Source organism: Alexandromys fortis, unplaced genomic scaffold, assembly GCF_014885135.2.
Source record: "Alexandromys fortis isolate MF-2015 unplaced genomic scaffold, M_Fortis_MF-2015_v1.1 scaffold_193, whole genome shotgun sequence".
NCBI lineage: Eukaryota > Metazoa > Chordata > Mammalia > Rodentia > Cricetidae > Alexandromys > Alexandromys fortis.
The window spans coordinates 2,045,954-2,073,854 of NW_026068083.1; the positions used below are offsets into that span (position 1 = coordinate 2,045,954).

The window sequence follows — 27,901 nt, forward strand, 5'->3', positions numbered from 1 at the left end:
ACACACACACACACACAGCTTTTGCCCCTAGGCTGCCCTACCTGAGTACTCTCTTCCTCTCAAATCCTGGATGCTTTCTGTAGTGGTCAGTGTCTGCCCCTTGGTCTCTCATCCTCCAGGCTACATACTCACCAAAGCCGGGTGTGGTCTAGGATTTCTTTCTCTGTCACAAGGTACTGGTTGCCTTGCTACTGTTGAACAGGTCTGACTCACTGATGGGAAGAGATGAGCAAGCAAGGAAGAAGGTATAGAAGGGTTCATTGGTCAGGATTAAAGCAAACATTCAGTCACCCACCGCCACCCCAGCAAAGAGAAGAAGACATCCATGAGCACCATGGAGTGCTTCCTGATCTCTGCTGACTCCTCCCATGGCTGTGAAGGGCACTGTTAACATGGGAGGCCAGTCCTACCCTCTCCAACTGACCTTGGGGGACCGCCCTTCTGGCTTATTCTCAAACTAGCAGGCTTGCAAGAAAGACAACCCAGAGCCTCACAGCTAGACCCTAAAAAGCCAGCACAAAATCTGGCCTGTCAGATACAAAGTCTCCCAGACCCTACTCACCTTCCTCAGGACATTGCCTCTTTTTGCTTAGGCTCCTCCAGGGACTAAACAGGAGCCTTCTGGGCCCATGGAGTACCTCTGCCCAGCAGGTCTCTGAGAGGTCCTTGGGCTTGCGTGGGGATGCAGAGGCCCTGGCAAGGGCTGGCCATGTTGCTGTCATGATGGGTAGGTGTGATGGCTGCCGCACAGGCCTGTACTCTAATCTCTCCATACCCTGTCCTGTCCCTTGAATGGCGTCAGCAGGAAGAATCAACCAAGTTTCAGGCATAGTACAGAGAACAGATGGAGAAACAGGTCCATTGCTGTTCTCAGTTTCTGCGGAAGGTGGTAGGTTCTGTGGGGCAGCGGTGTATGCCAGGTGGGAGTGGGCTACTGCAGAGGTACCCTAGAGAGTCTGGAGAGGGGAGGAGTGGAGGCGGAGCTCCAGCCAAGGTGGGAAAGCCTGAGGAAGCAGCTCTGCTGAGGGGGACCCCCTTCTGTGAGCCAAGCCAGGAAGAAGGCCTAGACCTAACAGTCTAGTTCCAGCCTAGGCAATCATTGACCACTCCCTCCCCACAGGGAGAGTCACACCCAGCATCTTGTGTCCCCTTCCCCATTGTTCTACAGCAGTGTATATGAACAATACAGCCTGGGTTGAGTCTGCTCTGTCTCCTCCCTGCGCAAGGCAGACTGCTGTGCTGTGCAATCCTCTAGCTGTAGATTAATAGACATCATCTGAGAAGCTGGCTAATAAAGACTACAGCCTGAGAAAACCCTCTGCCTAGAGCTGAGCTGTCATTTACCCAAGTGGAGCTGGCCAGAATGGATGACAAGACAGTGATTCAGCGCCACCTTCTGGATCTCCGTGACAGTGCGAGTCTGGTGCCACAGCATACAAAGCTTGACCCCTGCCCTGCCACTGAAATTCCGTGCCTCGCCTGCAAAGGAAGAGCAAACAGACCCAGGGCAGCTGCCCATGCTATAGAAACTGCCAAGATGAGAGAAGGGGACCGGACCCTGGGGACATGCCTGCTCCTGGGCCAGTATGAAGTGGAAAGGTATATGTCTTGCCCCAGCCCTGGGCCAGGCTTTCTTATACAGCCAGAAGGGAGCCATGCAACCACTCTGCTGGAGCATCTCTTCAGAGGACAATGTGCACACCTCACCTCCAGGAGAGATCTGCTCTTGTCACTCCAGGGTCGTCTGCACAGCACTGGCTCTGACAGCAAAGCCGCGGCACACCCTGTCACTTCCAGGAACAGTGCTGCTGTGTCCCTGGAAATAGGTGAAGTGGGACAGTAAAGACCTGAGGGAGGGGAGGGCACAGGCGAGCCACAGCCAGGGAGGCAGACATAACTGGTCCTAGAGGAAAGCCTTCTGGCTTGCTCTCAGGCAGCAACTGAGTAGCTGTCACAACTAGCAGGCAGAATACTTGCTGCTGCCTGATGCTATGTCTTGCATCTGGCACAGTCCCTGCTAAGTAACACATAGACAGAAGACCCTCCTACATCATCTCCCCTTTTTCTGATTAAACAAAACGGAAGGCTTTAACTTTAACGTAGTAAAATTACATATAACAAAACAGTTATCAAGCAAGAATTACAATTACAATATTTATATCTATTTTATCTTTTACCATAACAAAGGAAAACTATAACCATCTATCCATTCTTCAATTCCATCAAAGACTCCAGAAGGATATAATATTACCTAATTAAACAAGAAATAAGCAACTTCCAAACTCTAGAAATGACAGAGACATCTCATTGCCTGGACAGTCACCCAAAGTTCTTTTGTACCATTGGGGCATCCATCTTCAGCCTACAGGCCCATTATCCAGCACACTTTTCCATGAAGCAGGAAATTTCAAAGACAGTTCAGTCACTTTCTTTTGTATCCTGCAGAATGTCTCGCAGACTCTTTCATGAATCAGGAACCCAGAAAGATCATCTCACCTTTAGGCAAGTTCAGCAGTCCTCTCTCTGTGGGTTCTTTGTGTCCAGTTTATGCAACAGTCCAGGCAAGAGCAGTTTCTTGCCCAAATGAATGGCTAACCAACTTCATAAGGAGCCTCTTCAATGCCCATCTTCCTCTTGAAGTAGATTGGTGCTGCCAGGAACAGACGTGTCTCCTTGTCATGAACAGCCCTAAGTTATTAAAACATTAAATGCCATATTCTGTAGTCTTTGAAAGATATGAAGAATGCCTATCTGAAAAAAATCTATGCACATGTAGAAAATCTAACTAACATGACTACAAGCTTGACTATGATCAATGATTATCCTAATTATACATTACATTTTTAAATGAACTACACAATCACAATACCTTAATCAAGATCAGAAATACATATACATATAACAAAATTGACCTTAAATTTCTATCAATAAGGCAAAATTTATATCAATGCAAATTATTCATATATATCATATTCCCCTTTAAATGTAAAAGAACATTTATAAACAATATTTGGAAATATGGACATGGCTATTTCTCTCCAAACTTCTTCCTGCTGTATATGGGTGCTGTTAATCAGGTCTCTCATGGTATAACCTGTGTGCTAGGTTCTTCTCAGTCAGCAGTTGAGTGAAGTAATTTTTTGAGGGTGTTTACAGCAACCTTTCAGGAGGACGTGGTCTATCATACCATATTGGGATGGAAGCAATCCATAGGGTCTCATCCTCTGTGAAAGCAAAAGAAGACCCTTTTATATATAAGCATCATATTTTTAGACCCAAAATCTGAGATCATAATACCCTTATTATATCCATTCTGATTTAGCTTGGCAGCCCATATAATGAAATGTCTCTTTGTACTTAGCTCCTTTACAGTCAAAAAAATTCAAAGAAAATACAATATATAGAATCCAAACTCTCTGTGAATTTTCTATTTTTATGTGGCTTATTTTTCTTTATTTCTTCTAATTTATAACTATCTGTACTCTGTCTCTTTAAAGACTTTACCCTTTTTTAATGCATTAACTTTAGTCTCTATATTTTTTTTCTTCTCTCTCCCAAGCCTACATATGTCTAACACTATGATCCATTTAGAGGTCTTTTATGTCTGAATCTGTCCTATTGCATTGCCTGTAACATTTTTACTGTCCAGAAATATTTTTGCTTTGTGCTTTTAAATCGCTAAGCACTTAAGAATCTAAGCTGTGACATTCCTTGGTCAAAAACAGGTACTGCAGGTTTGCCCCGCCCAGTCCAACATGGCAGCCGCTTGTGCCTCTGAATCAGTTGCTCGCCTGCAGAGCGGCAGGCTGTTCTGGATGTTGGCCCTACCTCTCTCCAATTTCAAAATGGTGAACGTACCATTTCTGCTAGCTCTGGGGCCACCAGGTAGGAGCCACACTCAGCACTTTAACTCTGAGACTGAGCATGCAGCATAGAAACTCTTACTATCTGAGTTACAGCCAAATCTGCCAGGCAGAGCACTGCACAGCCTGGAAACATCTCTCTGTATGGCAGCAGAAATCCGCCATGCTTTCCTGCTTGCCTAAGCCTGATCCCAGGTGCAGGCGGGGAGCGCTTAGCCATTGGCATGATCTCAGAGTACTTCCTTCCTGATCCCCAGCAGGCTCACAAACACCCAGGCCCAGAAATGCACTGGCGGCAGGGCCCAGGAAGCCACGTTTTAAAACAGCACAGTTTTTTTCCTGCTACAGCTGCTGAGTCAGGGAAATTTCTCTGCAGCACGCTGCCAACAAACAGCAAAAAGTTGTGTTAAACTCTCTCTCTCTCTCCTTTTTAAGCCCTCTCAGGTTTTTAAGTGGATTTAGCCGACCACATTGAGGTGACAATTTAGTGGTACGGGAGAATTGTCTGTATTCTGTCAATCATGTTTTAAATAAATGCTGATTGGCCAATCAGGCAGGAAGTATGGGTGGGCCAACCAGACAGGAAGTAGAGGCTGGGCCATGAGAACAGGAGAATTCTAGGAAGGAGGAAGCCCATTCCAGCCCAGACCACCGAAAGGCAAGATGTAACCTGCCCGACTGAGAAAGGTACTGAGTCATGTGGCTCACATAGATAAGAATAATGGGTTAATATAAGGTACAAGAGCTAATAAGAAGACTGAGCCAATGGGTAATCAGTTTATAATTAATGCAGACTCTCTGTGTGATTTTCTTTGGGGCTTGCTGGCTGTGGGGTACCGGGTGGGATGGAAACCCCAATGAGCAGCCCCTCATGTTACACCCTGCCAGTGCACATCCTACAGCACACACTACAGCTTACCATACACTACAGAGCTCAGCAGGCCCACGGAAAGTGCTAGCCACCAGTTAGCCATGTTGAGGCCACATGAGCCAGGTCGACTAGCAGACTGTGTGACCTCCTCTCCATTTACCTACATGTTTAGTGTTCTTTAGGGCCCCAGAGACTGTGCCTGGCAGGCAGCCAGTGCTTAAACACACTTTCTGAATGAATCAGTCAGCAACTGTCCTTGCCATCCTTTGAGAGTATGACTCCTGGGGCTCTGGGGGTTGAAGGTGCCTCTGTGTTAGTGAACCCCAAGTAGCTGCACAAGATGCCCCCTCTTCTCAGGGCACCCCTGTGACACAGAGGCAGGGTCTGGCTGGGTTGGGCCAGCGGATCCTTGCCGTGGGTTGCTAGTTGACTGATGCAAATGTCCTTTTCCTTGTTGGCTGTACTGACCCTCCTGGTCCTTGCGCTTGACAGCACAATTGCTCCATACAGGTCCAGCACTCTGGGATTGTGTAGCTGAAAGCACAGAGATGGATGCCGTTGTGTAAAGAACTCAGGGTTGTATGACAATAACCTGCAAGGGGCGAGCATGAGGTGGAGTTGGCAGGCATGCTGTGAGGCCCAGCAGGCAACCAGAGTGATGGAGGGTGAGCCTGATTCCTGCCTTCGTCCTGTCCCCCCAGGAGCTGCCAGAGCATGACAAGCTTGTTCAGTGGCACCGTGTCGCCCAGCAAGGATGGGACTTCCTCTCTCCCTAGGAGGCAGAACTCATTGGCCAAGCCACCACTCCGTGCCCTGTATGATCTGCTCATCGCGCCCATGGAAGGGGTAAGTGCCTCCTGGGGCATGAGGCTCCTTGATATCAGAAGATATCATTTACTGGTCAGTGCCCATGCGTGTCCCCCTAGAGTACTCAATGGACATGGACACACATTCTTGGCTGGCTGCTCATAGCCAAGGTCCTGAGCATCAAGTTGGCAGGTCTGAGTTTGCACTTAGCTCTGCTCTATGCAGGCTGAATGAATTCAGCCTCAGTGCCCTCATGTGTTCCTTGTCTGGTCTAGGGGCCATGAGACTCAGAGCAGTGTGCACGTCAGCACTAGGAAGTGAATGTCTCCTACCTGACCTAATCCTAGATGTTCATCCTGATGACCTAAACCAGTCCCTTGCTCTTCCCCTATCTCCAGCAGAACCAGTTAGTGCCCAGTTTTAAAGACACCACACAGACCACCTTGCTCTCTGGCATGCGTGCACAAGCCACCCTGAGCTTGGCATACCCTTCTTAATTTAGACAATGCTCTTTGATGGAACAGGGAGCTTGGTGGATCTGAAAGTTTAGGGGCCTTATTGCAGGCAGGGCCACTACAGCCAGTGGGTCTGTCTAGAGGCAGGAGCACCCCTCAGCAGCTCTCTTTGCACCAGTATCTGCAGAGGCACTGTGTATCCTGAGGCCACAGCTTGTGTATGATTCCTCCATCCCCAGGGCCCCTCTCTGGCCTACCAGCTGTGGGGTGGCTGTTCTGCTTGCTGGTGCCCTGTGGTCTCTGCCCTTTCCTCACAAGAGACCCTGGCCACAACACTTGATATCTTTTCTTTGTAAGAAGTGAGGACCATTTGCAGGGTGTGTCTGGTTAGCAAAGGGATAAAGGGAACGTACTCAAAAGCATTGGGGCTACAGACAGGAACTGTCACCTGGCCAGGGAAACGGCTGTGTCCAGACTCCTCCCTCAAGATCCCATCAGCCTTTCCCAGCTGCAGCTTTCTGGATACGATTATTTCTGGAAAGGCTGGGACCCTTTCCACCATGCTCTTCCCTGTCCCTTCTTATCTGTACCCACTCCACATTGCCCTGGTAAGGCTCTGGCTTTGCTGATTGGGGAAGCCTTGTGTTTCTCTCCTGCCTTCTACTGCCACCGGAAGTCCTTTGTAATCCTGCTTCCCCACTCCCCATTCTTCACTTGCTTGAGCCTCCGCAATCCTTTGCTCCTAGCTGTTTGTCTTGTATTTCTGTTCCATCAATGCTGAGTTGTTGGTTGGGGAGAAGCGGGAAGATGACTGTGATGTGATCTCTACCTGGTAGGCTCCCTCCCAAAGCCCTGTCCTGTCCTCAGCACAGCAACATGGCCACCCCAGGACTTGGCTCTTGCCTGATTCTCCCTTGTGACTCAATTCCCATTCCCCAGTCAAGGCCAGGCCCATCCCTCAGCAGCTGGTATGAGGCCTAGTGCATATGAGCACTAGGGAGAGTTCACAGAGCTGTTTGCAGCCAGAGGCACATTTGCATTTGGTGTGATACAGCACAGCCCAGAAAGCAGAAAACCCAGGGAGAAGTCAGGTAGTGGCTTTTATGTGGCAAACTGGGGACAGTCTCCCAGCACCATAGCCACACAAGCCAGGTATCCTGGCACATGCCTGCCAGAACCTACAGTTGGGCCAGGCCATGGCTGAGGCAGCTCCCGGTGGAGGGTGGAGGTATTGCTCATCTAAGAACCCACCGCTTGCTGATGAGTCCAAGCAGAGCTGGAAGCTATGGAATCAGCAAAGAAAATTGGGAGCAGGAGGTGCCCAGCTCCCTCCTGTGGGGAAGTTCTAGCACCACAGCTGTCAGAGGGGATCTCCAAGTGCCTGGAGCCAGGAAGTGCTTCTGACAGTCCCTCTCCCACAGACCTTCCTCTGTGGGCTCCTGAGTGAGAGTGCACAAGTCTGCACACCTTCATGTCCCCGCAGAGGTGCAGGAAGGGTGTTCTCGGCTCTAAACAGGCAGAACAGCCAGCATCTAGCACCTTTCCAGTGCTGACCACCTGATGCCTGCCCAGACTGGTCCACTGCAGATGAGAGACCAACAATGTCTGTGCCCACGCGTCACGATTCAGAGCATCGCTGACTCTAAAAAGATTCCTCTGTAGGTCAGGGGTCTAACACAATGGATGAGCTCGGCTGCTTCAAATAAGGCCTCCGATGAAAGCTGTGTAAAGCCCTGATATAAACTGTGTGAGCTGTGACCCTTGCTAACCAGACCTGCCCCGGCTAGGGCCTGTCCTGCAGCTCCAGCACTCAGGACACCGCGGCAGGACGGGGTAAGCCAGAAGTTCTCAGTCACTCTGAGCAGCATGGCAAGACTCTGATCAATGTGTATTTTAAAAACAAAAGAGTCCACTGTATTTTAAGAAAAGCACTTCTGAGCTGGGCGGTAGTGGCACACACCTTTAATCCCAGAGGCAGAGGCAGGTGAATCTCTGTGAGTTCGAGGCCAGTCTGGCCTACAAGAGCTAGTTCCAGGACAGGCTCCAAAGCTACAGAGAAACCCTGTCTCAAAAAACCGAGAGAAATAGAGGAAGAGGGAGGGAGGGAGGGAGGGAGGGAGGGAGGGAGGGAGGGAGGAAGGAAGGAAGGAAGGAAGGAAGGAAGGAAGGAAGGAAGGAAGGACCGTTACAGCTATGCACTTAACGCATATTTAGACACACCAGGTACTCGCTGTTCTGAGTCGAGACAACCTAGCAGCCAGGCCAAAAGTGGCATGTGGGGACCCATCAATTCCAGGAGCTCCCTCCTTCATAGCTGCCCTATAGCAGATGGCCCACAAGAACCCCATGTCCTCCCGTAAACATGCCACACCTCTCTGGAGACCACCAGAGAGCGATAAGACACTGCCAGCTTCCAGAAACAGCCCATCCCCCACATTTGCACAGAAACCGCAGATCAGGTCTGCAGCCTGGTGACTAGGAATCACGGACACTTGGAGCCTGACAACTGGCCTCTTCATGTGGAGCGTGAACACCTGCCTTCCTTCAGCTGTGGCCCTATTGCTAGGGGACTAGCCCCACAGTATGGAAAGTGGGACAGAATAGTCTACTGTGGGGCATACCAGCCTTTGATTGAGCACATTTCCTGGCAAGTGCACTGTCCTATCAGGATAGACAACTGTGTCTCCGTCTTCCAGGAGGCATCAGCGAATGCTAAGTCATATCCTGTCTAATGCCAGGGAGCAGTAGGAAGTGTTTGGAGTGAAAGGCTGGCAGGAGTGGGAATGGGGTGCCCACCGCATATTTAATCAGTGGAGTTAAGGGCACCTGTCTGGTCTGACTGTTTGGCTGTGAGAAGACAAGGGAACCATCTCATCTCTGAAGCCCATGCTGCAGACAGTGACTTGGCCCTGCCCCTACACTGCAGCAAGCATCACCCAGTGCCAGGTACTGTGGCCACTAGGCAGGCTGGCAGCAGGGCATTCTCCAGGTTGGCAGAGTCACTCTGTGGAGGCCCAGACTTAAGGACCTTTTGGACCCTCAGACTTTGGGCTTGCTTTAGTTATAACCTGTCACCCTCATCTTTTTATTCCTTTGCTTTAACTCTGCTTGGAGTAAAATTTGAAGCTGGATGTAAAAACAGAGGCCATTTACATAACTTAGCTACACAGCTGTCTGCAAAGGCCAGAGGGAAATGCATAATGGAAAAATGACTTGTGGTCAGGAGTCAGGTGTGGCACAAACCACAGGCTGTTCCACACACCCGAATCAATGGATAGCTGCATGCTATATCACACCTGAGCACATGTGCTGCAGCCTGCGCTACTGCAGTTCCCTTGGCTTCCTGGGTGCAGGCAGGTGGAGCACCGCCATGCAGACCACCCATCCTATCTTGCTTTCTCTTTAGTCTTGGTCTCTGCTCTGGAAATGCTCTTCCTTCCTGATCATGGGCTCCATCATGGTAGTCAGGTCAGGAGGCAAAGACCGACCACAGGCTGACAGAAGGTAGTGGGAAGGGGCTAGCTAGGAGCAAGATTAACCATTAGGATGAGGGAGCCCTCCTGTCCAATGGGGCAGTGTCCTAGGAGACTCCAGCAGCAGTATTAGGATATGAGGCCCAAGAAGATCTCCAACCCCATGGCTCACCTGAGGTCACTGGTTTCCCCTTTCCTCTGAATGTATTGTTGTGTCTGTCTCCAGGTGGGCTTGACCCCTGACAGGCTATTCCCAAGTCCTTCTCAGTCCTGTGCTACACACTAGGCCTTCACTGCCAAGTCCGTGCCCTCTGCTCACAAACAGGCTCATGCTCTCACTTCAGTGGCTTCATTTGCCAGGCCTTTCTGGCCCTTTCTAGCTTCCAGTGCAGGGCCTGGCCTGTCACCACCCATGCTGGCACTGCTACCTTCAGAGTCTTACTTGGCAATGGCTTCTTATACAAAACTTTCTTTTCTGCACACTTACACACTGTAAGGGCAGGCCTGTGTCCTACATTACCTGGCTGTTCATGGTATACAGTGGGCACAGAATGGGCTAAGGCTTCTAGGGAGGGAACTCCCAACAGCAGAGCCATGTGAGTGGACACATCATTGTCCAGGAAACATGGCTGCTGTCTTTGTGCTCGTGGCCCAGGTCCTATGGCATGGGTGGAGTTAGCAGAGCCCCTGTGACCCCTCAGCATGCTGCATTTGCTCTGCACAGCTTCCAGCATGCTCACACTCCTCTGTCCCAGTGGATCAGACTCACAGGCGCTGCTATAACAAGGAACATGTCGCAGGATAGTGGTGGCCTACAGGATGACATCTGGCCCAGCCTGACTGGGCTTCGACAGTGGAGGCTCAAGAGGACTTCACAGGCCCCAGCTGGCATCTGGTAAAATGATTTCTATGACTCCGGAGCCCAAAGCTTGGATCAGTTTTGGGTGCGGCACAGTTTTGTGTGGGGTCACCTGAGTCCCATGTTCCCTGGATCTCACTGACCAGCATCACCATCCTAGGTCAGGGACCTGTCAGCCCTGCCACTGAGATCTGGCTTGGGATTTGGTGTGCATGAAGCCTAGATGCCAGCAGCCCGACTGTCTCTACAAGCACACACTCATTCCTGGGCCATGCGGTTGCTCATTTAGCTCCTCTTGGGAAATGGTTCAGGAAGCAGACAAGAAATAACCCAGTGGTTTCAGTTTCCTACCTTCTCTCGATTTAGCCAGATTATAAAAGGAAACAAGCCCTTGTTGATTTGGAGGCTGCTCGTTCATTTCTGATTTGTAGCCGGAGACTGTTCGTTCATTCCCAGCAGCTCAGAACTGAAATAATCACACAGAAGTCTTTATTAATTGCAATTCTGTTTGGCCAATAGCTTAAGCATATTTCTGGTTAACTCATATATCTTAAATTAACCCATTAATCTGCATATCACCGCATGGCTGTGGCTTACCGGCAAGGTTCCTGTGGGCTCCAGTGGAGGCATCTGTCTCCTGTAGGCAGCTACGTGGCTTCTCTGTCTCTTTTAGCCTGGTTCTACTCTGTTAAGCCATTGGTCAAAAGCTGCTTCTTTATTAACCAATGATATTCACAGCATAGAGAGGGGAATCCCACATGAAGCCCTGGGGTTTGTAGAGCCTGGACTTCCCACTAGGCACATGCCACTTTGGGTTGGCGAGCACTTCTGCCACACTCAGCCAGGTCCCCTGGCAGCAGGCAACTGGGTCAGAAGAGCACATTCACTCCTGAGGGTACAGCCTGTCAACCTCACCAAGTCAGACTGAGGCAGGCAGAGTACTGGAACCAGGAAACCGGCGTCGGCAGAAGACCTGCCCCACTGCAGCAGCTTCCCATCTCTCCTCCTCCTCACTTCCTCCCATGCTTCTCAAATGCAGAGTCTTGCTCTGTAGTGCAGGCTCACCTTGAACTCACGACAGTCCTCCTGTCCTACCCTTCCAGAGTGTCAGGATTGTGGGTATGCATCACACAATGTGCTTGGTCGTCTTCACAGCTGCCTTTTCTCTTTGAGTCACAGCCTCACTTTTTCATCGGGGTCCTTTTGGAAAGGCCACCTCTGTGGAAAATGGGCAGGTGTCGTCATGCTGTGGCTTGCTCACAGACCTCTCTGACCTCTTCTCATCTCTGGAGGCCATAAATGGAGACAGCACCTTAGGAGCCCCACCCTGGGGAGCTGCACCGACACCTAAACATTACAAAATTTCCTGGACTACTGGTACCCTGACCCCAAGTCTTCCATCCTGGCTCTTGAGTGTCTAACCTTGTGCTCATCAAAATGGGGGACTCACCAGGCTCGTGGAGTCCTGGCTGCTAAGGAGGGTCATTGCATGTACTCCTCAGTCCTGGCACCACCACAGCCTCCCCACTCTATTCTTGGGGATGCCTCTGGGACAGTTGCCTCTGCATTCAGTCTATGCTTCCAGGACAAACACCTGGATCTATGACAGTTGCTGTTTCTTTGGGTGTCATTCCCCATTAGGCTGGTGACTCTCGTCTCTCACCTCAGGTCACCGGCAGACCTTGACAGACTGTCCCCTAACTGCCCTCTGAGACAGGCACACTTAGTAACACGTCTACAGGGTAGCATCGCTAATACCCATAGCCTACAAACCTGCCCTGACAGTTGACCAAAGTTACCCTGGGTCATGAGCTGCCCACCCTAAGTCAGCCCTTGTGCTTACTCCGCAGGGCCTGATGCACTCAAGTGGCCCCGTGGGCCGGCACCGGCAGCTGGTCCTGGTTCTGGAGGGGGAGCTCTACCTTGTCCCCTTTGCTCTCCTGAAGGGCAGTGCCTCCAACGAGTACCTATACGAGCGCTTCACCCTCATCGCTGTGCCTGCTCTTCGCTCGCTTGGTACACACTCCAAGGTAATATCTGCCCTACTCTGGGGCCATCTGCCTGTCTGTCTGCCCAATCCCACCCCCACCGTTGTATCCTGAAGAGGTGGGATTAGCAACCAGGCCCAGGGCACAATTCATATGGGATAGTTTCTGCCTCGGTGGTTTTGAAGATCTTAATTTTTAGTTTGTTGTTAAATTCTAACTTTCTTGAGTCAGAATCAGTTCAGGGGGAAGGAAAGAAATTCTGAAGTCTCATTGCCTAGCTCCAGGTTGCAGATGGGATGTGGGCTGGTATCCTCAACATTGCCTGGCTCACACAGCACGCTAGGCAATTGGGTGATGATGCCAGCTTCCAGAAGCCTTCACTCTGTTGGCAACAGGGGACTGTCCTGGTGTCTGACGGAGCAGGTGGCACTGGGTCACGAAGATGCTGAAAACTTAGGGTGAAGGGTGTTATCAAGGACACCAGATGCCCTGCTGACAGTGCCGTTTCCTTCCCTTGTAGTGTAACCTGAGGAAGACCCCACCCACATATTCCAGCTCCACTGCCATGGCCGCGGTCATAGGCAACCCCAAGCTCCCATCAGCAGTAATGGACAGGTGGCTGTGGGGTCCGATGCCTTCTGCAGAGGAGGAAGCATACATGGTATCAGAGCTTCTGGGCTGTCAGCCCCTTGTGGGCAGTATGGCCACCAAGGAGAGGGTCATGAGCGCTCTGACCCAGGCTGAGTGTGTCCACTTTGCTACCCATGTCTCTTGGAAACTGTCAGCCTTGGTCCTCACGCCCAACATGGAGGGCAACCCTCCTGGCAGCAAGAGCTCCTTCGGTCACCCCTACACGATCCCCGAGTCACTGCGGGTGCAAGATGATGCAAGTGATGGAGAAAGCATCTCGGACTGCCCACCACTGCGGGAGCTGCTCCTCACAGCTGCTGACCTCCTGGACCTGCGGCTGTCTGTGAAGTTGGTGGTGCTCAGCTCTTCCCAGGAAGCCAATAGCCGAGTCACAGCAGATGGCTTGGTGGCCCTGACACGGGCCTTCCTAGCTGCTGGTGCACAGTGTGTACTGGTGGCTCTGTGGCCAGTGCCAGTAGCAGCTTCTAAGATGTTTATTCATGCCTTCTACTCATCCCTGCTGAATGGCCTAAAGGCCAGTGCCTCTCTAGGTGAGGCCATGAAGGCAGTGCAAAGCAGCAAGGCCTTCTCACACCCCTCCAACTGGGCAGGTAGGCAGCTGAAACCTGTCGGTGGGCCCCGGGTGGTCCTCCCAGTCTCATTCTGCATTTGGGGGAGGGCAGGACGCGGGTTCTGAGTGCCAAAGCCCTCATACTCAGCACCTGGAGGCACCATCGCCACCCTCAGCGTGAATGCCCGGCTCTCGGGGTTAGTGGACAGTGGGTATCTGTCATAGTGACACCTGACTTCAAAACCCTGTGACCCTTGATGTGGTCTCTGGACGATGTAGACAGGACTGCATACTATGTAGAGCTCACCAGCCCTTCTGCAGTTCTGTGTCCCTGGCAGGTATTATGGCTCCTTCAGGGCAGCCCTTACCATCCACCAAGGCAACACAAGGCTACGGCATGGCTGTGCCACTGAACTTCTGGTGCTCTGGTAGGGCAGGTGTCCTGGTGACCCATGGCCCCTTGAGATCACACCTGTCCTGTCCATACTCCAAAGCATCTATGTAGAAGGCCAGGCCCACTGCCTGGCCCTTCATTCCTACGGGGGCTCCCTGCCCTGTGCTGATTTCCTGGGTGGAGTGTACTTGTTTAAAAGTGGCGTTCATTTGTTTTTCTTTATGCACAACCCAGGCAGGCAAAGGAACTAAGGGTTCAGGAAGGAGATGAATTGACTCCTGTTGCTTAGCTGGTTTTGGTCTTTCGTGCTAGCTCAGGCTGCTCCTTCTGAACTGGAGGAACAACACCTCTACCCCTCTGGTTGCTGGTTCTGCCCCAGGTTCTCTCTCCCACAGGGCCTCTTGACAAAGAAGTTTCAGAGTGCCCAGGCTAGTGGCTGCTCTGGAGGCACCTTCCTGGCACTCATTGAGACAGCCAGGTGGTGTGGGTGCCCAAGAGGCCAGGGACTGAGAGTACACCCAGCAGCACCCAGCTGAGCACTTGGGAGGAAATGATCAGGGCAGCAGTACTGTCCCCTAAGGTCCCTCTGTGCCGTCCTCAGGTTTCACACTTGTTGGGAGTGATGTAAAGCTGAACAGCCCCTCCTCACTCATCGGCCAGGCCCTCACGGAGATCCTGCAACACCCGGAGCGGGCACGGGATGCCCTACGAGTGCTGCTGCACCTGGTAAGGGCTGATGGGACCCTTGGGGAACCCGAGCAAGGTGCCAGTGAGAACCAGCTGGGGCAGCACGAGATGGGGAACCCAGCGCAAGGCATGGTTAACCAGACCCAACTTCCTACCTGAAGGAAAGCAAAATGCTGATACTTCAAGTTCCCTGGGAGGGTATCGGGAATGAGTCCCAGGAGTGCAGGAAGACTCGGCAGCTTACAGACCAACTCAGGAAAAGGATTGAGTGTGCCCTTGGCCAGCCCAGTTTTCATGAGACCGTAAGGCATCTGCACAGCAGGCATTGTAAGTTAAGACAGCTACACAGAAGGGACAGCTAGAAGGACCAGGGGTTAAAGTCTCACCCGGACTACAAAAGACCATCTCACCCCAAAATAAAAGTCACACAAAATTTGTCCCATCTTTCCCCTTTGCTGAGAGCATGGAGAACAGTTCCCAGTCATTCCCAACCCAGCCCTGGCCCAGGCTGGGATCCATGAAGCATGAACACACAACTGTCTGTGGTTACCTCACAGGCCTAGAGCAAGTACCAGATTAGAAGCTCCTGCAGAAGACCTGCTACAGGAGCTGGGAATAGGCTGCAGTCCAGGTGGACAGACCACCTTGGCTAGGTAAACCTCTTATCTCATGGGGAAGAATCAAACTAGGCCCTCCAGACCCTACACCCTGGACCTGGTAGCTCTCTTCGCATATCCATTCTTCAAGCTTGGGTCTGTGTGGAGGTTCTGAACCTTAGGGAGTCAGCATTACTGTACCTAGGGGAGCCTAGTCCCGCTGTGAGCAGCCACACCCCAGACCCCAAAGATGCTGAGAGATTGACATCCTATGGCTACAGCCCTGGGCCCTTTCAAGTTCCCCGCCACATTCAAAGCACTCCTTCCATGTCACTGCAGACTTCTCTTAGGCAGCAGTGCCCTTTGCCACACTCCTTTGTCCAGCCAGGCTTCTTGAGGGCCCTATGAGGCCTCAAGCCACAAGAGTGTTTACTGCTTTCCTCCATCCGTGGTTAGTAACCACCAGAGCCACACACCAGGCTCCATCCGTGGTTAGTAACCACCACAGCCACACACCAGGCTCCATCCGTGGTTAGTAACCACCACAGCCACACACCAGGCTCCATCCGTGGTTAGTAACCACCACAACCGTGCACTAGGCTCCATCCGTGGTTAATAACCACCACAGCCACACACCAGGCTCCATCCGTGGTTAGTAACCACCACAACCGTGCACTAGGCTCCATCCGTGGTTAGTAACCACCACAACCGTGCACTAGGCTCCATCCGTGGTTAGTAACCACAGCCACACACCAGGCTCCATCCGTGGTTAGTAACCACCACAACCATTCACCAGGCTCCGTCCGTGGTAACCACCACAGCCACACACCAGGCTCCCCTGCCATACTTTCTTGTAAAGTGCCTCTTTCTCCTGCAGGAAGCCGTGTACCTCCAAGACTTTGTCCCAGGGACAGCCACTTCTGACTGTGCCCCATTATAAGAGGAGCCTCAGGTGATATGGGGGATAGTCTGCAATCCCCTGTGGAGACATGTGTCTCAGGGCCTGTGGCATCTCAGGACAAAGCCAGGTGTCCACTGGAAGTGACTTGACAGGCCAACTAGGGAGCAATGCTGTTGACATGTGCATTTTCTGGGTAAATCCCAGAGTCCTGCAGAAAATGAGAGTTGGCAGGGCTGGGCACTGTTTTCTGCAATTTGCTGTTGTGTCTGTAGAGTGGACAAGGGCAGACTTCTCCTTTGCCCTAGCCATAGAGCTCCGATGACCAGATCCTGACCATCATACCCTCCTATGCCTAAGGCCCAGTGAGCTCTGTGTCCTTAGTCCTTAGGTAAAATGGGCTTTCTGGGCCACAGCAGTCAGCACTACACTGACTTCCCCCGAAGCACCAGGAAGAGGAGCAGAGCTGACCTGGCTCTCTAACTGTCTGTTCCCCACCAGGTGGAGAAGTCCCTGCAGCGCATCCAGAATGGGCAGCGCAATGCCATGTACACATCTCAGCAGAGTGTGGAGAACAAAGTGGGTGGCATCCCCGGATGGCAGGCCCTCCTCACTGCTGTGGGCTTCCGGCTGGACCCTGCTGCCAGCGGCCTGCCGGCAGCTGTCTTCTTTCCAACCTCAGACCCAGGCGAGAGGCTACAGCAATGCAGCGGCACTCTCCAGGCCCTGCTGGGTAAGCTGCTGTGGGCAAAGGTGGGGGCTAACACAGAGGGGGCCGTGAGTCACAAGAATGCTAGACCTGGCTGGGCAGTGGTGGCGCACACCTTTAATCCCAGCATTCGGGAGGCAGAGGTAGGTGGATTTCTGTGAGGTTGAGGCCAGCCTGGTCTGCAGAGAAAGTTCCAGGACAGCTGGGGCTGATATAGAGAAACCCTAGTAAAAAAAAAAAAAATGCAGCTAGAATTATCTCCATAAGCAGCAGAATCCCAAACAGGCGCTGATGCTTGGCTGGTGCCTGCCTCACCCAGTCTCCCTGTGTACAGTGGTCACCTGGGCTTTGTTCCCCCCCTGGTGCTGTTCAGTGGTCCTGGGCATAAATAGTTACAGATCAGCAGCTGCCATGCTTCTGGCAAAACTACAGACCAACTAGGGTGACACAGAGGTAGACCACTGGGGACCAGGGCATCCTGAAAACATCACTATGGGAGAGTGAAGTGCAGGGTCAGGGTCCCTCTTCTCTGAAGGTCACATGCTTCTGTCCTACAGGGACATGTCTCTGGCTGGGCCACCCTCTGGCAAACTGCCCTCAGCACTGAACATCTGAAACTCTTTCCCCTGGAGTGCCAAGACTAACTGAGTAACATCTGCTCCTCTGTCCTGATTCAGGTCTGCCCAGCCCGGCCCTCCAAGCACTGTGCAAGCTCATCACGGCCTCAGAGACTGGAGAGCAGCTTATTAGCCGGGTAAGTAAAGCCAGGCTGGACAGACCCAACAGGAGTACAGAGTGTGGCTTCCCTGCCGTAGGGACTCCAAATAGGCAGTCTACAGACAGGTTCTTGACAGGTTCTAGGGGCCATGTGTCTCTAGAACCCTCCATTCACCCTGCCACCTCACCCAGCTTTCTCAGCTAACTGACCAGTAGGCGTTGAGCCAGGCCCTGAGCACACCACTGAGGGCAAAGCAAGGCAGCTTTTGAAGAAGAGGCTACTCTGAAGAAATGTGGGTGGGATTCGGGGATTATGAGAATTTTGATCAGGACCCCGTGGCTTCTATATCCCCCTGACTTTTCTTCCTCGGGTCCAGCGTGTGTGGGAGGACCTCAGGATGGCATGCAAGGGTGCATAGTGCTTTCCTGGCCATGCTGGAGGCTGTAACTTGATACAGTAGTGCATGTTGCCCTGAGGTATATAAGCCAGTCTTGGCCATGTGTCAGTATGGGTTCCCTATGTGAACTTCACCAGGGTAGACACTCTATGGCTCCTGGAGACTACTCTGCCCTGGGGCTGTTGGCAGTCACGGACCTGACTTCCTTGAGTTCTTGCTGGTTTATAATTAGCATGCCTCATCTGCTTGCTGTATAGAATATTGCATGTTAAAATATCCAGAATGCAGCTCTGTGTTCTCCAGACAAGAATGCAGAACTTGAGGCCGGGAGCCTTAAAGTGTGCCAGCTCTTTACGACTCTTGCTTTCATGGAACAAAGTGACTCTGGGTCTGCTCACTGTGGGCCCCAGAACAACTGGATGCTGGCTGAGGCACAGCTGCTTCTCCTTGTGTCCCCTGCTGCCTCTCGCTCCTCTCCCTGGTCAGAGCCAGGTTGGTGCGGTGCAGTGCTTCCTACAGCAGCGATCAGCTTGTGTGCATAACTGCTATGCTTGAATCTAAACTCTCTTTTCTCTCTCTCTCTCTCTCTCTCTCTCTCTCTCTCTCTCTCTCTCTCTCTCTCATACTCTGCTGGCTGAAGGCTGTTAAAAATATGGTGGGAATGGTGAGTACAATTTTAAATAGCAACTGCTGTCAGGTGAGCACCTTGCCCGCCCATCCCAGTGTCCTGCAGCTCTGAGATCACTGGCTGTGCACATGCACGCTGGCACAGAGCTCTGGGCTGGGGTTGTCCCCTCCTCTCCTCTGGCTACCCCTTTCCTGTTCAACTCTGTCCTTGATTTGACCTCTGAGGTTCCACTATAGCAGCAGGGACAGAAACAATGATAGATCGCACTCCAGAAGCAGACTTCTCAGTGACACTTAAGTGGGTCACCCAAGCTCTTCCATGAACTTGAGGTTACAAGATGTAGTGTTCAAATCTTCCTAAAGATGGTCTAACCAAGTACATAATCTAAAACAGAGGGAGCCAACCCCAGTTCCCCTCCCCCAACCCCACAGACTCTCCTCTGCTTCGTGGAAGGCAGAGACTGAAGCAGAGTTGGGGCCCCAGGAGGCTCCCCCACCTTTGCCCCTCACACATCCTTGCCCCACTATCCATGACCAGCAGGAGGTATGGCCACACTGTACAGGGACCTCCAGAGGCAGCAGGTGTCATGAGAGGTCAGCAATACATGGCAGGTGACATAAGGCTTAGGCAGGGTAGGCCAAAGTCTGGCAGGCCTATGCTCACATCTGTCTATCCCCCTCCCCCCTCAGCTCCATCAGGTGCTGGTCCAGCTGCAGGCCTGCGAGAAGGAACAGGACTTTGCCTCAGCTCCCATTCCGGTCTCCCTCAGTGTCCAGCTGTGGCGTCTCCCAGGGTGTCATGAGTTTCTGGCAGCTCTCGGTAGGACCAAGTACCCTGACTTAATGGGCTAATTCATTTCAGTTTTCTTTGCTGTTTTCCCTCGGTTTTCTGCTGGGTAAAGCCTGGTTATATAGAAATAGATCAACCAAAGATGCTGATGCTTCAGCCTGCTTCCCTCTATTACAATGTCCTCTAGTCTGTCCTTATGTCCCCAGAACAGACCAAGCTTTCCCACATCTGCAGGGGGCTGCTGGCTGGAGGAAGGACAGTGGCCAGGCCAGGCCTCAGAGACTAGCAGTAAGGGAAGGAGGACTAAGGGCACCACGAGGTTAGGTTAGGGATGTGGGCACACCAGGCCGAGAGCAGGACCAGGGCCTCCAGGCCAGATGAGGAGGCCTCTGAGTGATGTCAAAGACAGTCTGTAGAGGATGCCGATATGATGCCACTACCACAGAGACCATCGGACATCACAGTACTTGCATCCTTATGCTCTGTCCTGGGCATCTACTCGCGGCTAGGGGCTAGCTGCCTGTGTTTTCAGTCATGTATTTCTAAGGTAGCAGGCAAACCCACACTTGGTGCTCTCTATGTTCTGGGCTATTTGGTTTTTGTTCTGAATTAAGGCAAATCTGGTGAATTAGTATATACAAATGCCACCAGAAGCAGAAGAGGCAAATGGGAAAAGTTGGCTCCATGCCATACGGTTGTCTTCACTTCTGTCTTCACTATCAGCTGCCTTTGTGGCAGTGATACTGGAAGGTGTGTTGAAATATGGAGCGGCAGGGCTGCGTCCCCAACACCCCGGCCGCTTGGCTAGCTTATGCCCGAAATAATAACACACAAACTGTATTCATTTAAGAACTGCTTGGCCCATGAACTCTAGCCCTTACAGGCTAATTCTCGCACCTGGACTAGCCCATTTCTAATAATGCGTGTAAGCACCCCAAGGTGCGCTTACCGGGAAGATTCTAGCCTAAGTCCATCGTGGGTTGCAGCTGCCTGGGAGAGCAGAGCATGGCGGCTGTCCGGTCCCTCTGGAAGCAGCGCAGAGTCTGACCTCACTTCCTCTTCCGCCCAGCATCCTATTCTGTTTATTCCACCCACCAATGCTTTAACCTATGAGGGCCAAGCAGTTTCTTTATTGCTCAGCCAATGAAATCAACAGATTGATATATGACACTCCCACATCAAAGGTGCAGCTCCATCTTTTTTTATTATCAAGGCTAAAACTGAGTAGTGTGGTGTGGACAGTCATCCCTCCCCATCTGTGAATGCCATGTTTCCAACCCCTCTACCAGTTGGGTCATGGGGACCAGTCCAGAAGGGAAATAATCCCAGTCCTGGCTCCTCCTGAAGCTGCTTCCACTTGGTGTCCTGTGTGCCTCTAAGCCGGTGCTCAGGAGGCCGCACACACACACACACACACACACACACACACACACGCACACACATCTGGTCCCTCCTGGAGGCACTGTGGGGAGGAGAGCAGGTCTGGTCGTAGGAGTCTTTCCATCCGCATCTGAGTTCCCTCTGCCAACCTAGCACAAGACAGTCAGTGGTGGGAACAGCTGGCTCCGGACTCCAGGGAACCCTCGTTCTCAATGGAAGATGTGTCAGAACCCAAACCACAAGTAGCAGGGGAAGAAGACCCCCTTTTGGTGAATGGCCAGTGGTCTCACAGCAGCTATTGGTTGGAGGGGCGGAAAGACCTCCCGCAACATCAGTATGAAGCAGTGTGCACTCCAGCCCGTCCTCTAACATCAGGAACCTCATACAAGCTCCCTTTCCTTCCCAACCCCACAGTCTCCAGCAGGCTCAGTGATATCTCAAGTAGGAAGTCTGTCTGGTCTCTTCTGGGGACAGTCTTTGGCCACAGTGTCTGGGAGAGTGTTTGCGGCTGCCTCTGCCATGCTCCTGGGCACATCTGCCTGGAAGTGAGCAGGCTGTTCTGTAGCTGTGGCTAAGTGTCTAGTCGCACAGAGCCTAACTTCCGGAAAATGGCAGAAGAGCCAGGCAAAATTCCATAGAAGCAGGTCATGCTGTACCCAGTAGCTGTTCTGGGAGAGAAGGCCTGACACCCTGATCACAGCCAACTGGGAAATCCCAACAGCTCTATCTTCACTGGCACCCTGCCATGCTGCCTATGGTGAGAACCACACACAGCACATGGCATCTTCCACGTTCCTCTAGGCTTTGACCTGTGTGAAGTGGGCCAGGAGGAAGTGATCCTGAAGACCGGGAAGCAGGCGAGCCGGCGCACTACCCACTTTGCACTGCAGTCCTTGCTGTCACTCTTCGGTAAGCAGCTCCCTGTCCCTCTAAAGGACACGAGTGAAGCGTGTTTAGTCTGTGTTAGCCTCTTCTGGGGCAGGGCCCGCAGAGCTCCTTGCTCTGGAGAGCTTCCTTCTTGGTGGATCCGGGCAGCAAGCTCTTGAACTTGCCTGAGGCAAACCTAAGAAACACCGAAGTGGGGTCAGTGGAGCTGATGGGACATGGCATGGTATCAGGACATGCCTGTCCTGCTCCAGGGTCATGCAGGTGAGCATAAGGTCCTTGGGACCTGAGGGCATGCCTGGCCTGATTGCTGCTGTTCCAGGGATAGCTGGATGACAGCCATGGTCTGAGGGCAGCCAAACCAACAGGTCCTGCCGAAGACTGTGTACTGTGACAGGAAGGCTTGAGGGGATGCCAGGCTTTCGGAACAGGTGCCAGAGTGAGACAGCATTGTATGCACATCAGGAAAGCAGCAGCGGGAGGGGCTGGGGTGCTGTCCTGGGTACATCATGTTCTAGAGCATCTCTGAGGTGCTTGCTGAGGTGGGGGCTGGGAGACTGGGAGGAGCTCTGTGCCCTGTGGTTACTGCAGCGCAAAGTGCACTAGCAGAGGGTAAGGGTCCACTGCACACTAGCCATAAGATAAGCACTGCCTGGCGTATGAGCTCACTAGTGATATTCACAAGAACAGTAAGGACTAAGGCTGGGGTGGAAGGTGACAGGAGCCGAAAGGGCTGCCCAGGTTGAGAAGCCTGTGGCTCATGGGTGGGCATGCCCTAGGGTGTTCTACTTCTTGTTCATGAGGACTGGGGCTTAGTTCAAGTTATACTTATGCAGAGTGTAAGTCTTTACTAGCTCCTAACATCAAGGATGTCTTATGAAGGAAACATCAATCTGTAAAGTTCTAACTGCCCTTTGGCCCGGTTTTTCTCTGCCTAGATTCCACAGAGCTCCCCAAACGCCTCAGCCTGGACAGCTCATCCTCCCTGGAGTCACTGGCATCCGCACAGTCTGTATCCAATGCTCTGCCCCTGGGCTACCAGCACCCTCCTTTCTCTCCCACTGGGGCAGAGAGCATTGCCTCTGATGCCATCTCTGTGTACAGCCTCAGCTCCATTGCCTCCTCCATGAGTTTTGTCTCCAAGCCCGAGGGGGGGTTGGAAGGTGGGGGCCCCCGAGGTCGACAGGACTATGATAAGTCCAAGAGCACCCACCCACAGCGAGCCACCCTGCCACGGCGCCAGCTGTCCCCTCAGGCCAGATGTGGGGGCAACAAGGAAGAAGAAGAATATGAGGGATTCTCTATCATCAGCATGGAACCTCTGGCAACCTACCAAGGTGATGAGAAGGCACGCTTCTCCCCAGAGCCCAAGCAGCCCAGTATCAAGGTGCCAGGTGGAGCAAGGCTTTCAGTCAGCTCCAAAGGAAGTGTTAGCACTCCCAATTCCCCCGTGAAGATGACCCTGATCCCCAGCCCAAACTCCCCCTTCCAGAAAGTGGGAAAACTGGCAAGCTCAGACACAGGTGAGTCTGACCAGTCCAGCACAGAGACGGACAGCACAGTGAAGTCCCAGGAGGAGAGTGCCCCAAAGCTCGACCCGCAGGAGCTGGCCCAGAGGATCCTAGAGGAGACTAAAAGCCACCTGCTTGCAGTAGAGCGTCTTCAGAGGAGTGGTGGCCCAGCAGGCAGCACTGAGAGGCATGACCGAGAGGATGGCATAGGAGCAGCACCCAACAGTGCCACAGTCTTCAGAGCTTCAGAAACCAGCGCCTTCAGCAAACCTGTGCTGTCCCATCAGAGGAGTCAGCAGTCGCCACTCACTGTCAGACCGCAGCCCCCAGCCAGGAGCTCATCGCTCCCCAAGGTGAGCAGTCCTGCCACATCAGAGGTGTTGGGCAAGGATGGCCGGAGCTCGCCCAGCAGCAGCCACCCATCACCTGGCCGTGACATCCCAGCCTCGCCGGCAGACCCACCGCTCTTTAGACTCAAGTACCCCAGCTCTCCTTACAGTGCCCACATTTCTAAGTCCCCCCGGAACATATCCCCTGGCTCAGGCCACCAATCCCCTGCGTGCAGCGCGCCATCTCCTGCACTCTCCTACTCCTCAGCTGGCTCTGCTCGCTCTAGTCCAGCTGATGCTCCCGACGAGAAGGTGCAGGCAGTGCACAGCCTCAAGATGCTCTGGCAGAGTGCACCCCAACCCCCCAGGGGTCCCCGGAAAATATGCCGAGGTGCACCAGGAGCTTTGACATCCAAAAGAGATGTCCTTAGCCTGCTGAACTTGTCCCCTCGACACAGCAAAGAAGAGGGCGGGGCAGACAGACTGGAACTGAAGGAGCTGTCTGTGCAGCGGCGTGATGAGATGCCACCCAAAGTTCCCACCAATGGTCACTGGTGCACGGAGACACCAGCGCTGACAGCATCCGATGGCCTCAGCACAACAGCTACCACCCACCCTCTGAGACTGCCCTTGGCCAATGGCTACAAGTTTTTGTCCCCAGGAAGACTCTTCCCTTCCTCCAAATGTTAAAAATATCTTGGCCCTGACTCAGTGACAGTACAGCCAGAGTCTCGGGGTCCTTATCTAGTGCAGTCACCCACACAGTCACTGACACCATCTCTCCTCAGACAGGTGGGGTCCCGGGGCAAGGTCACTGCCGTGCCAAAAACCACTGTACTCATGAGTAGCTCCCCTGGGTCAGATTCATCAAAAGCAGGGTTTGCACGGAGTGGGAATGGCCATGCCTTCTTTGCCTCCTTGCTTCTGCTTCTGCCACAGGACCTGCATGAGGAAGGCAGCACCAGTTTTGCTACCAAATCTCTATGCACACCTTTCCTACAAGAGTACAGACAGCTCTTGTGCTCCCAGGTGCTGGTGGGATAGAGAACATTCTAAGTTAAGTTCTGCACTGATGCATTACGTTAGCCAAAAGGAGAACTATGGTTTTTAAAATGCCAATTCTTTGTGATTAAATTGTAGCCATTTTGGTGAATACCAGAAGTCACAGCCACAATGCAATAACTCGTGTGGAAAGCACTTCCATCCCAGCTGCTCCCGTGAGCTACGCGTGGGGCCTTTTCACCCCACTGTTGGCCAAACTTGAATTTTCTTTAAAAAAAAAAAATCTGTACTCTTACCCAGGCATTTTAGAACTATGCAATTGTGGTTTAAAACACAACGTTGTGCTTTTAAAACATAACTGACCTTTTTTGTACATGGATAAACACTTGGTTTTATTATCAATAGTACTTTGCATTTATAACTATTATTTTTAAAAGCTCAAGAAATTTTAAATGTCAAATTTTGAATATTCATCCATAAGTAGTAATCAAGTTTTCTTGGGGGTATGGTTGAAATTATCCAATTTACTTATTTAAAAAAAAAAAAGATAGAAAGGAAAAAAAAATGTCCCCTGGCTAGCTAGACCGGAACCACACCCACTTGAGCTGCCTTGCTGCGGTTATTCTCTTCTCCCAACTCAAGGCCCGCAAACCCCTCTCTCCATGCCAGGCCCCACAGCCTGGCTCCTAGCACCTCTGAGTCATTATGTATGCACTGCGACAGTGGGAGTCGCAACACCACCAGGCCAGGGGCCACTCCACGTTAGCGCTGAGAGTCAGGTGCTCCTCAGTGACCAAGAGGGGTGACATCAGGACCCACGAGAGCACTTCTCAGCTTGAGTAGGATCTGACTTTGGTTTGGTTTCTGGTTGTAGCTTTTTAAAGCAGGGTCTCTAGCCCAAACTAGCCTCTCAGATTTGCGGCAATTCTCCTGCCTCAGCCTTGAGGCCTGCACCTCCACACTATGCTATGAACTTACTCTGTAGCCACTGACTGCTACCTCTGCCTCAGTGAGCTCTTTTAAAAACTGACACTATCGGCTGGCTTCATGTTATTCTAGTGAGTTTGGCCGTAGAGTTCTGCATTTGACCCAACAACCTTGTTGACCAACACAATAATAAGGCTCTCACGTTTAACCTGGCCCCATCCCTGGGAGAGAAATACTTCATGAAAGCAGCATGTACTACCCTATGTTAGCAGGGGGCTAACTCGCCATGTAGCAAATGAAAACCAAACCCAGCACTGTGCATTCCACTTGCAAAATCAGGTCCTCGGCAACCGAGAATCAACCTCAGCACAAATGCAGGTGGCTGAGTCCTGTCCTCCTCAGCCACCACCTCAGCCTCTTCCCCCAAGTGCCCAGGAGCCTGGCTCTTTGTGCTTTGTCCAGGATGCAGCCCGACATCAGCAAATACCTCCACCCCTCAGCCCATGTGTGGTTGTCAAGCCATGGAGGACTCCAAGGCTGCCCTGGTGTACTCCTAGGTACAGTGTTGTTTTCTGATTCACACTGAAGAGCCAAACAGTACCTGGGATGCTTTTTATTTATCTTAGATATAAGTTTCAATGAAGGGAAACAAAGTTGACGAAATAATGGGACCAGTGTGCAGATGCGATCATCGCTCTGTCAGTCTTGGGGATTCCATGCACGTGAAACAGTCAAATGAAGTTTTTGGGCTACACCGTTAAGAGGGTACATTACAAGAGACTACAGTATGACTCAGAGTTCCGCATGGGTCAGAGGTCGGCAACCAAGATCCACAGACTAAAGCTGGTGAATGAGTTTGAAGTTTTGTTATTTGTTTTGGCCATAAGCCGGTGATAGATTTGGCCTTTTAAAATGGTCAATAAATACAACACAAGTCTTGATTCTGCCTCTTGGTTCGCACAGCCGGAAACCACCTCTTATCCAGCCTTTTAAAAGAAAGGGGTGACTCATGAAACACACAGCATAAAATGACGCTGAGATTTTGTGCCACAGCCAGGAAGTATTCCAGGAGCCTGGAAGGCTCGCACTCGGTGTCGGTGGCTCCTACCTAGCCTTGGCTCTGCATCCTGTATGGGAGGAGCCAACAGTTGTGGGTCAAAGGTACAAAAGCGTTCTCTGTCTCCTCTTTGCTGGTCGTAGAGATGTTCCCTTAAGCTCAGGAAATGAAAATTTTTAATAATTTTTTTCTTAAATGTTCTACCCTGCTCTACCAGACAAACACATGCCCAAGACAAGCAACAGCCTCCCGCTGGGAGCTCGGTGCTGCCCCAGGTACCTCCGGTACTGACGGCAAACTAACCCAAAAATCACCTACAAAACTTCCATCTTGACCCACACTGTCTCTGTGGCAATGTGCAGGTCTCACCTTCCTCCCTTTTGGAGAAGAAATGAAATCAGTCCACACTGATAGGCGGTGAGGTGCTGCCCACAGGGCCCAGCTGTCCAGCACACACAGCACCTGCAGTGACCCTCAGCTGCGCCCTTCAGACGGAGACAAATGGCAACTGTGCAGCTCTTCCTCGCATTTTGTTTTATTTGAATTGACTGTACATGTGGCTTGTGAACTGGGCCCTGTTTGTAGCGGGCCCTTCTGAGACGTCCATGCCAGCACCCACCCACCCTCAATCCTGGGCACCTCCCCACTTGGCATTCACGCTCCTTATATGCATTGTTAGCCACCTTTGGCCTACATGGACTTTTTTGGTAAATTACACAGTTTCCAGACAGCATTAAACTTTTTATATTATGAAATTTGCCATGTAAAAAGAACTTCATATTTTTATTGAGGCTGCGGGCGCTTGGCCCTTCCTTTGTGATTTAGTGTCTATTAAAGCATGAGCTTGTCAGTTTTAACCATTGTCTCCGAGTCCCTCTCTATGCATTTCTCACAGTTCACATCTGAATGACTTCAATTGTAACAGCAAGGGATACGTGCACCAGGCACTCTAGACACCTTGGCTCTCCTGGAATCACAGTGGAGTGCCAGAGATATCTACTTGAGCAGTTACTTGGATAAGAAGGAAAAACAAAACAGGCTTTAGCGATCTGATCTCCTATCTCAGGAAACTTTCAAGGAAGCTTTTCAGGAAGAAGAAAGCAGTCCGCTGTGTGGAGAGATGCGAGGCTAGTGAGTGGGGCCAGTGAGAGGTGAGGGCACAAGCACTTTAAGGAGTGATGTCCCATTGGGTAACTGCAAAAAATATTAAGCAATAACATATAAAAACATTGATGTTAACCTGCTATGTCAGAACAGAAGGAAGTAGACTGGTTTTCAAATGCATTAAACATGCATAAGCACAAACTAGGAGAAAATGATTAGTGGGGGACAAATACCATAACGAAAGGACGGGGAAAGGAGAACAAAGCTCTGGTGAAATGAGCTTCAGGAATGCCAGGTGAGCTGAGTGGGCAACAGTCAGTGCTGTGTGCAGAGCTCCCCACAGCACATAGCCTCAGATGGTGCATAACAAAGG

The 27,901-nt window shown here is 51.7% G+C and overlaps 1 protein-coding gene across 3 annotated transcripts in view; it reads left to right on the plus strand.

Moving 5' to 3' along the window:
* Ttc28 (tetratricopeptide repeat domain 28) overlaps positions 1–26,272 on the plus strand; it is a 460,167-nt gene extending 433,895 nt beyond the window's left edge. For 2 of the 3 annotated variants that reach the window (XM_050122047.1, XM_050122049.1), the window contains 10 exons: positions 5,436–5,580; positions 12,179–12,358; positions 12,837–13,557; positions 14,513–14,637; positions 16,594–16,825; positions 17,479–17,555; positions 18,557–18,580; positions 19,234–19,363; positions 21,515–21,622; positions 22,537–26,272. In XM_050122047.1, the coding sequence (XP_049978004.1) occupies positions 5,436–5,580; positions 12,179–12,358; positions 12,837–13,557; positions 14,513–14,637; positions 16,594–16,825; positions 17,479–17,555; positions 18,557–18,580; positions 19,234–19,363; positions 21,515–21,622; positions 22,537–24,128 (3,334 nt within the window). In that variant the 3' untranslated portion in view covers positions 24,129–26,272. The remainder of the gene's footprint in view (positions 1–5,435; positions 5,581–12,178; positions 12,359–12,836; positions 13,558–14,512; positions 14,638–16,593; positions 16,826–17,478; positions 17,556–18,556; positions 18,581–19,233; positions 19,364–21,514; positions 21,623–22,536) is intronic. The other variant, XM_050122048.1, reaches the window with a different exon arrangement.
* The last annotated feature ends 1,629 nt before the right edge of the window (positions 26,273–27,901 follow it).